The sequence below is a fragment of the Centroberyx gerrardi genome, chromosome 1 (assembly GCF_048128805.1).
Source record: "Centroberyx gerrardi isolate f3 chromosome 1, fCenGer3.hap1.cur.20231027, whole genome shotgun sequence".
Classification (NCBI taxonomy): domain Eukaryota; kingdom Metazoa; phylum Chordata; class Actinopteri; order Beryciformes; family Berycidae; genus Centroberyx; species Centroberyx gerrardi.
This window is the reverse complement of record NC_135997.1, coordinates 19136876-19147299: the sequence shown is the minus strand read 5'-3', so window position 1 is coordinate 19147299 and position 10424 is coordinate 19136876. Positions and strand designations below refer to the sequence as shown.

At 42.7% G+C, this 10424-nt stretch overlaps 1 protein-coding gene across 13 annotated transcripts; it reads right to left on the bottom strand.

Moving 5' to 3' along the window:
* Nucleotides 1-220: 220 nt before the first annotated feature.
* wt1b (WT1 transcription factor b) lies at nucleotides 221-8740 on the bottom strand. Of its 13 annotated transcripts, none has more exons than XM_071907061.2 (9): nucleotides 8285-8740; nucleotides 5507-5604; nucleotides 4689-4788; nucleotides 3187-3267; nucleotides 2672-2774; nucleotides 2404-2551; nucleotides 1761-1850; nucleotides 1102-1194; nucleotides 221-885 (listed from the first exon to the last, which is right to left on the bottom strand). In XM_071907061.2, the coding sequence occupies exons 1-9, from the start codon at nucleotides 8707-8709 to the stop codon at nucleotides 764-766; spliced, it is 1260 nt and encodes a 419-aa protein (XP_071763162.1). In that variant the 5' UTR covers nucleotides 8710-8740; the 3' UTR covers nucleotides 221-763. The 13 variants fall into 13 exon arrangements, with proteins under 13 accessions (XP_071763162.1, XP_071763157.1, XP_071763159.1 ...); XM_071907056.2 differs by having other exon boundaries at nucleotides 2672-2779; nucleotides 3162-3267; nucleotides 5507-5629; nucleotides 8289-8740; XM_071907058.2 differs by having other exon boundaries at nucleotides 1111-1194; nucleotides 2672-2779; nucleotides 3162-3267; nucleotides 5507-5629; nucleotides 8289-8740.
* Nucleotides 8741-10424: the final 1684 nt, after the last annotated feature.

The following is a 10424-nucleotide window of genomic DNA, read 5'->3' as shown; positions in this document are numbered from 1 at the left end:
CTCTTAACCTGGATAACACCAACACCTCTACTCACTCTCTCTCTCTCTCTCTCTCTCTCTCTCTCACACACACAAACACACATCCATCAATTCCACATTACTCTTACCCTCGACAACTGCGTGGATCAACATTTTATAAATGTACAAAAACATACAAAATACAAAAGGAATGTCTAAAAAGGCGAGCAAATACACATATATACAAAGCAATAAGGTGAATATTATGTATACTGTAAGAAGATAAAGAAGTTCACATTCCCCCCAAGCGATAATTCTCTTATTGGACAAAAAGTGACACCACTGTCCATTTCCTAAATCCAGTTTACATGGTCCAGCACATTTTCATAATGACACAATTTTAACAATAAAAAAAACAAAACAAGAAGCCAGTGCAAGTGTAGTAAAATATTCAAAATAGTGTATCAACAAATTTCTCATCTCACATATTCTATTCTTCATCTTGGCTCAGAATGACTGTGGTACTGTACATAAGAAAAAAAAAACCTCTTACAGTCTTAATTTTAATGTGAAATAACCAGAACAATGAGTGCTAGTGAGCTGAATCTTGAAGATCTTGTGGATCACCAGTGAATGTGTTTTCCTGCTGTCGTCTGGCTGAGGGAGACGTCAGCTGCGCTCACCACCTCGGCAAGTCTGGCGTGGGACCAGAACCACTGACCAGGCTCCAGCGTCTTTCTCTATTGGCTGGCACACCGTACTGTCACCTTCCTCCTTGTCCTCCTCCTCCTCCTCCTCCTCCTGCTCAGATGGCAGACTGCAGCTTGGTCAGGTTCCTCTGGTGCATGCTGTGGTGGCGCACCAGCTCGTCAGAGCGGGCAAACTTCTTCTGACAGTTGGACCAGCGGCAGGTAAAGGGCTTCTCACCTGACAAGGAGGGGAGAAGGGGACAAACATGGAAAAACAAGGGAAAAGAAATGAAAATCATTGCTTTAGAGTGAATTGAACCTTTGGAAGCTGCTCTGGTGTGTTTTTGTGAATCAAAGTCACAATAACCGTCTTGAAAAAATATCAAAGCAATTCAGTCAAGAGCGATAATCACTGGGAGAAGAATGGAGAAGTAGAAAATAAAGGTATACGCACTTGTTTTACCTGTATGAGTCCGAGTGTGTGTCTTAAGATGGTCTGACCGTGAAAACTTTCTCTGACACGTCTCGCACTGAAAGGGCTTCACTCCTACACACAGATGGCCGTGGTTGCGGTGGTGGCAGAGACAGAGGTGGGGAGTGAGAGGAGGGTGGGGTAAGGGTCAGAAGTTTAAACATACAGTTAGATGGTGCAGGTATCGTTGGAGACGGTGAGCTCAACATATTATACTCTTTAAAAGCATGTATCATTTTCAACAAATCCTTGTGTCTTGTCTGGGACAACGCGCATTCAGACTCATTTAACTCAGACAAAGTTTGACCAAAATGCATGTTTTTTAATTCAAATAATTTATAATTCAAATAAAATAATTCATTGAACCCAATTATGTAATGTAATATTTTAAAGCTCTGAATGCAAAGATCAAAAAAACAAAAAAACTGTATCCCATAATGTGCCTGTTTTCCATGTTGGTTCACATATGTCAACAGCAACACATAATGACACCACATATGTTGAAAAGTAACTCAAATATGTGCACCAAACCAGGAACCATGTGTGCTGAAAATGACACACTGTATAAGAGAGTGGAAAGGGGGGTAAATAAAGAGGCAAGTGAGAGAGGGAACCTATACAGTAGCTTGATACCAGTGTACCTGTGTGTCTGCGCTGGTGTCTCTTTAGCTGGTCTGAGCGAGAGAATCTGCGGCCACAGTCCGTGAAATCACACTGGTAAGGCTTCTCTCCTGTAAAAATAAACCCCCATTCACTGTCATCATCATCATCATCATCATCATCATCATCATAGATACATATCATCAATGTCAAGATATCATGAGTCTCTTTACCATCCACATCACCAATATCTTCCCCCTGCTTAGTTTCCCTCCTCCCCTTGTGCACCATCACCATGTCAATTTTAGGCTACTTTCACCTTTTATCATTGCTGTTTTAGCTTGTCGTTATTGATGTTTTTAAATTGACTTTTAACCTTTATTTATCCAGGGAAAGTTGACAGAGCAATTAGATGTTAAGTGCCTTGCTCAAGGGCAGCTCAGCAGTAGTCGTTGAGGGAGAGGAAAGTGTTACTTATTCACGTTCCCCTACCAGATTTGTGCAGTCGGTCTGGGATTCGAACTGGCAACCTTCAGGTCACAAGCACACTTCTCTATCCTCCATTTCTATTTTGTGTTTTTCATACGTAACTTTTAGACTCTATTTTAATTTCTCATTTTTATTCATAATGAAAAGCAGTTTGTGGTCTGAGCTGGAAAAGTGGCATAAATAAAGTCATCTCACCTGTGTGTTTGCGGCCATGCATCTGCAGATGGGACAGCTTGAAGTATCTCTTACTGCAGCCAGGATAGGGGCACACAAACGGACGCTTCTCATTGGCCTCTGATGACCTCACCACTGGGGGAGCGATGCCAGGCACCCGTCGGACATCCTGTAAGAAAGAGACGAAGGAGGGGCTGACGGCTGAGGATAAAGCATTAGTTCACTTTGTGTATTCATTTATGTATGTACAGTGTGTATGTGTGTGTGTGCTTGTGTAAATGTGACTGACCTGAAGTCCTCTGAAGACACCATGTGTGTGTATGTGGTACTGGGCGCTGCAGCTGAGGACCACAGGGGGGGCTGTGGGGTCGCTCTCATAGCCTGTTCCATGGCTGCTGTGGATTCATGGAAACAGAATTAACTTCTTTGCCCGGTCTACTCGTTAGTTTACCATTTTGGAAGTTATTGTAACATTCTGAAGACGGCAAAGTCTCCAGTATCTGATCAATTCATTGAAACACCAACATTGAACATTTGGACAGTGACAGAGAAGCTCAGGAGCTCAGTCAGTCAACTTGAGAGAAATGAGACAAAGGTATCTCTCTCTAGCGTGCACACACACACACACACACACACACACACACACACACACACACACACATTATTGTGCTCTTCTCCCCCTCCTGATTTCCCTAGGCAGTAGGCCAGCAGCCAGCTAGTCAAATCCTCCTCTTCCTCCTCTGCTGCACCCCCCAAACCGTGGTCAAGGCTAAGAATATGGCGTGTTCAGTGAAAGGAACCCACCTCTTCATGGAAGATGCCAGGGGGTTCACTGGGTTCCACGCTACACACTCCAGCTGAGACGCCATTTGGTACAGGTTGTCACTGAGTGAAACACAAAGCACAGTCATTAGCATTAGAAGCTGGTGCAATACTGTATTTTAGCTGTTTTACTCTATGCACCAGGATTGTGAAAATTGCAAAGCGGCCTCTGTTTCCCTTGTGTGTTAACAACATACGTCAATCCTTTAACAAATAAAAAGGATAGGACATGAGTATATGTGTTTTTTGGAATGGGGCAACTAGTGAAATTAGGAAATGTCCCCATCTATGTTTCTGTGTCCCCTCCCCGTCTTCCTCCCCTTCCTCTCTCCTTGTACGGATAGTGAAGACATCTCATCGAGGGGAAATCCAAATGGTTGGGTTATTAACACATCCTGTCCACCCACCACACTCCTCACTGGCTTTATTAAAAAAACATGGGCTGTGAGCCATTCTTTACCTTGGCAGATCGCACTAGTGCACACACACACACACACACACACACACACACACACACACACACACATGCTCTTGGGAGATGTGATAGTACACTCTGCAGGGGTGAGTGCATCCGTGCCTAGCACACCATGGACCAGTGCATGACATCACTCCGTCCTCAGTATCGTTATAGGCGGGAAAACAGTTTCAGGGGAATTTTGGAAGGCATTCCTGAAGAAGTCCTTGAGGGGAAGGATGGAGATGGCTCGCTAATCAGCTCTGAACTATGGTAAACTATGGAAAGACTCACTGACATCGAACATACACTGTGTGTGTGTGTGTGTGTGTGTGTGTGTGTGTGTGTATGTGTGTCTGTGTTTGTTTGAGGGTTTCCAGTTAATGCCATGAGCTCTAATAGCAGGGAACTCTCCCCCTCTTATCAACTGCTGTTCCGGTATTTGGGTTCCACATGTTCCCCCGCTCCAACAACAAAGTGGGGCGGCATTCAAAGAATTTCGTCTTAATTTTCCGTATGAGATGTTTTGCATCAAAAGCAAAACAAGTTTAAAAACATATTCAAAGATTAAACTGTGAAGTTTCCCAGCCTTGGCCAGTCCTCCTTCGTTTGCATTTTTAACTACCACTCCTCCCCCTCCTCCTCCCCCCCACCTCTCACTTTCACTCCACTTGTCTCTTTTACTTTTCTCCTCATTTTTCCTCGGGGTGGACTCAGACCGATCAGCAGTAGATCACCCAGTGTTTGTTTTGGCCTGCTGAGCACCAGTGGGCAGCACTTAACCTCAGAACAAATTGGGCTTCACGATCCAGACGGTGCAGAGCCAGACACAGGGCTTAACTTAGGATCAGAGAGAGTTCACACCTCTCTAAAAATAACCAACAGAGCAGCGAGAGAATAAGTTGCATGTGGTGTTTAGTGGAAAGAATCTTGCGGTGATTGATCGGCGAGATGACTGAAAACTTATGGGCAGAATGGAATTGCGTAGCGGGGGTAATATACCGCAACAATAATAGCAAAATACTTGTACCTGTTGTAGTTCCTCAACAGCAGAGCTTGGCTGCTCGGACAGGATTCTGTGGGATTGTGGCAACCAAACATGGGAGGCGGGGCCGGGTACTGCTGGTCAACTGAACACAACCAAACAAACAGATTCACACAGCTGCCAGTTGTCAGCGCTCCTGAAATAATGTTTCAAATGGCCAAGTTCCCTTCTCTCACAGTGACTTACTATCTGGCAGTATTAGGCTGAAAAGCTGGCAAAGAATGAACCTAATAATCTTTTTTTTTTCATATTTCATACACACTTTCTCAAGGACACACACAAAAACACACTCAAATACGCTTTCAGCTGTAACATTTACCCCCTTTCAGAGGTGATAAGCAATTCATTTTAAAGATATGAGCGCACCTATGTGCACTCGCCACAGACTGTGCACATGCATGCGTGCACTACTGCGCAGACACACAACTAAACTTTTCAAAGAGTGAATGGAACAATCAGAAACAGTGGTCCTTTTCAGGTTCATGTAGTATATTGGTCCCCAGACAGTTTTTGACATTCCAACAGACTCACATAAAGCTGTTTCCTCAAGTTATCATTTCCAGAGCCATTAACCATATGCTTAGAGAGCGAGAGAACGAGAGAGAGAGAGAGAGTGTGTGTTTATGTATGCCTGCGTTTATGTATGCGTGTGCAGAGATGGAGCAAGGCAGAAGAAAATGGATAATAGCAATTTTGTTGTGATATGAAAAATGATGGGTTACTTACATAACCTTGCTGCGACTTGACAGTGTTCCAGTCTGTGAGTCAATTTAGTGAAAACATGTCAGGATGCGGATAGTTACCCATGTTGCTCTGCGGTGACAGCGTGTCCTCGTGTTTGAAGGACAGGCTGGAGAGCTGAGGGGTGTGGTGAGAGGGAGTGTGGCCGTAGCTGGGGGCACTGTCCAGACCCACCGCCCCGTAACCTGAGAGGAAACAAAGAGAGGAGCGGGGCAATGTTACCATGATCTTAATCGCCTGGTCTAGTCATTAGTTCACCGTTTCACAAGTTATTAAAGTCTCCAGTATCTGGTCAGTTATCTGAAACCCCTGGTAGTATCTCTTAGTCCCTGGCAGGGTTACTACAGAGAGCCGTTCATCAAACCACTAAATCCTCTTTCCCTGTAACATATTCTTTTTTTTCCCCCTTCTTTCTTTGGCCTTGTGGTTGCAATATTTATGGCAGGTGGAAAAAGAAATTTGGCAAACACACCACAGACAGACTGAGATGAGCTACTGTAGAATGTGCGCTCAATAAGAAAACAGCGTTGAAAAGTAACGAATTACATGTAATGTAACGAGATTAGAAGTTATCACATTACAAAAAGTTGGTAACTGTAACTATCGTTGATATTATTGTAATTATGTGTGTAATAAAATGAAGTTAGTGAAATAAACACAGTGATTAGACTGAGGTTATATAGAAATTTTAAGCAGAATATGAGTAATGTTAGTAGTTATTTGAAATGGATTGATTGATCATATTTTGAAAGTAACCCATGATTAACATCTACGCACATACACACACCCATACACATCCACACACACACACACACACACACAGGCCAGTATAGCATCAGTCAGGCCAGAGTGAAATGGGATGTTGGAAAGTTCTTGAGAAAACTGACTCATCTACTCTTACTTAAATCCCTGTTGCCTGTCAGAGCAGCACGCTGAGCATTTTACCACTTCATCAAAAACGACTTTCCACTGAGTAAACAAGACTGCCTGCAAACTGCCACTGAAACTCACATCACCGGTCACATGCAGGCTTAAGGCTCTGAGGAATGAACCCCAACAGACAACCGGCTCAAGCGTTGTTTACAGGAATTTTTCCATGTTTTCCTCTTGTGTATAGACAAGTCATATCAATAACAACAGTGCACAGGAAACGGAGAAATTAAGTTTGAATTAAGATTAATAACTGCTAAACTCATCTGGCTTGTTCTGTGAGGTCAAAACTTGACCCTACTTGGATAAAATAAAATCCCCCAAAAATACTAATGGGAGCAATAAAGCAGGCTCATGATTCACAGCTCATCACTTCAGCAACAGTTTGTAAAGAAAAAGTAGGTGTTTCTGAGAGGCCAGCAAACAGTTCATTCCCAGTTTTTGTCTCGGGGATTCAAGAAACTCTTTGAATAAAGATCTTGACATTAATAAAGGACTTTTTTTTTCTTTCATTTTTCTTCTTTTTGCTGAAGAGGCTGTTTTTGTGCTCAACATAGCAATTCAGGTTAAGGGCCATTTTTCTTATGACTGCATACAAATGAAAAAAACCTTTCAAAAGTGTGTACAACTCAATACATGAACATTCATATTTCCCCTAACAATAATAAAATCAGAACTTCAGGGTCATTTATTCACAATTAAACATTGTGTACTTTTGTTTTCTGTGGTTCACGTCCTTAACAAATTTAAATCACCGGGCAACATAAGGTTCTTCCCACAGCCTGAATGGCTACCACAACCTTGACTGTCCCAGCCAACAGGTCATCTAAGCAAGCTGACAATATATAATTGGGTTCACTACCTCAAATTTAAATTGATCAAGAATAATCCTATTAACTTCAGTATTCCAACTATACTGTCAGTAACCTGAATATGTGTAGGGAAAAGTAATTATCTTGAGTTGAATGTCTGCAATGGCTTGGCACCAAACTGAAAATTACTACAGTTTATAAATTAAGGGGATTTGTATAAATAGTATATGAAGAAAAAAAATATATAGAATATCCACTTTGCCCTCACATTGCTACATGCTATTGTGCACTGAATCGTGATTTGCCTGTTTCTAGGTTTACCATTTGTTCAGTTTTCTAGATATATTTTTAACAACAGAAAATCTAATTTCAGCATCATAAAGTAGTAAAGTTGGATATTAAACCTGTAAAACTACTTGCAAGTTAGATAACTGTACTGGAGTTACTCTTCGAAAATGAAATAGCCTATTTTGGGTTACTGGTACTGCATTTGAGAAATGGAAATGCGGTATAAGGGATGTAATCTTGTGAATTAATATAACTGAAAATTTGGTGATCATATCACGTTCTAAATTATCAGTTTAACCTCAGCCGTTATTTATAATCAATTTATACTGATATAATACAAGTTTATATTTTTGCCACTGATTGAAATAACACACTTTTCTAACACAACTAGATTTTTCCCCACTGACTTTCATTTCAGTTGAAAACTATTGGAGACACCAGTGGAAAAGAACTGTTTGAGATCAGAGTGGTACCAGTGGATGGAAAGCTGTCAGGCCTTTTCCTGACATAGGACAGAATGACCCAGAACAGCACATAACATCCTCCTCAGACACAACACTGTTGACAAACCCTAAACACAGAGTTACACCCAATAACACACTATATACACACATGGATACAACACATACAAAGGCAAACCACAGAAATTTAGAAAAAGGCTATGGATTTTATAGATAGCTGTGTCAAAACATACAATCCTGGCTATGATTGGTACTCATATGTCATTGTATTTATCATGTATTCTGCTGATGAGAAACCAAGAGAAGACAGACGGAGTGAGCAAGGCGGGACAGAGGAGCAGCAGCATGCTTACCCTGGTTCCTGGGTGCTGGTGGATTGTCCACACAGCCGGGCAGGTAGGCTCCATTAGGAAACACCCTGGGCTGGCCTGCAGTCGGCTCCCCGAACGCCCCGACCCGACAGGGGCCCGTGCCTGTGAACTGCCCGGAGAAGTGCACCGTGAAGGCCCCCAGGCCGCAGTGAGGGTCCTCCAGGGGGTCCGGGGTGCCCCAGCCCGGCTCCTGCTTGATGAGGGAATGGTGGGAGGGCAGGGAGCCGTAGGGGGAGCCGGGGTGGAGGTCCAGGAGTTGGGTCCACTGGCCGCCGCCGACAGACATGCCACAGCCACCGCCGCCTCCCGGTAAGGACGGCACAGGAGGCCCCGGAGGCAAGAGGGTCAGATCTCGAACATCCGACCCCATAGAGCCCATGGCTGCACACGGCTCAGTCAGCATTGGACAGTTAGAGATGGTCCACGGAAACGGAGATGATATCCCAATAGAAGACGCCGTCGGGAGGGTTTACAATTCATATAGTCATAAACTCCTAGAAACTGGTAAGACACTAATTGAAGAAACAATAAGCACGGCAGAAATTAAAATAAACAGAAAGATAAAAACGAGGTGCGTTCTCGTCACACTCCTCCACAGGAACCAGTGGCCATCAGTAAACTACGGAGCCATCTTTCCCTCCTCTGACTGTCTGTGGAGCATTCAGAGAGGTGATGATGGCAGCGGTTAAATCAGGTGGCCAAAATCTGGAACGCCAACTCTCAAGCTCACTGGACGTCTGGAGTCTGCAGTGGGTTTGGAGTGGGAGTGTGTGAGGGTAACAGTGCCTTGTCCCTCTGTCTCTCTAATGTCTGGCTTTCCTTACTCTCCTGAAGGCTCAAATACTGCGTAACTCATTGGGCAGGGGGAGGAGCGAGGACGGCCGAGAGGAGGATGACTCCCTTGCTTTTCCCCAGCAGACACAGACTGCACTTCTGAGTAGATTCTGACTAATGTCGCATTTGCATGAGCGGGTGTTGCATTTTATGTTTGGTTCAAGTTCATGTGTTGCTCATATTGCGCATGAGTGTGTGTCTGTGTGTGTGAGTGTGTGTGTGTGAGAGAATTTTCTTTCATTTCTCTCAAATTGATTGACCAAGTTCCTGAGACAAAGGCTTATGGTATGAAACAGTTAGAGTTAGTGTTCTCAGGCTGTAAAAGTTCATGTTCGTGTTTGTTATGTTTGCAAACATTGGAGTGATAATGAACTGGATTTTACGGTGCTGAGAGTTGGAAAAAGCTTTTTTTCTGTTTCCAATGTGCGTTCAGACAAAATGTATACGGGTATTAAACCACTCAGAATTAGTAAAAATTGCAATTATACAGTCACTCATATTCAAAGCCGACCAAAAGGTAAGAAAACATATTCAAAAAACAGCAAAACTGAGTTGTTTTAGCATTTATACAATGTTAACCAAGGTCTCTCGACGTTGAGTGGGCTGTTTGGACGGCGTTCATCAACATTCCTAACTCTTCTGACTCATCACTTTACTGAGATATATCCTACTTTCAAAAAAACTTGACAAATGGAAGAGGCAACAAAATATGTAGGCCTAATGGCATCTACATTTATGATGTTAATCGTAGAGAGGCCGTAATGGTAATACATATAAAAAGGTGGACATAGGACTGTTTGTATTCACTTAATATATTGGATGAAAGTTTTCCATTTCACTGACTCATGTTAAAAAAAAACAATTGTTAAAAGTTATCTTTTTTTGTTATTAGTAATCAAAATGAATAAATGCATTGCTAAAAAGTCTGTATGAAAATAGCAAAAATGGTAAAACTTGCAGAAAATGTTTTGAGAATTGTCCCATTTTTGGAAATAATACTGTTATGCTAAGAGCAACTGACACAAACTGCATGGCCTTGGAAGAATGCCATATCACACAAAAGGATAATTATTTATTAGCAGAGGAGAGGGGGAGTTGAAGTGTGTGTGTGTGTGTGTGTGTGTGTGTGTGTGTGCGTGTGCGTGTGTGAGTGCTGAGGAGATAGAGGTGGTGACCTTAACTCAAGCTTAACTCAATGTGGAGCTGCAGAGGAATGCAGAAACATGGAATATGCCTATAAATTCAGGACAGCTGCTGTGGATCTTTTTGTATTATATTATTTGT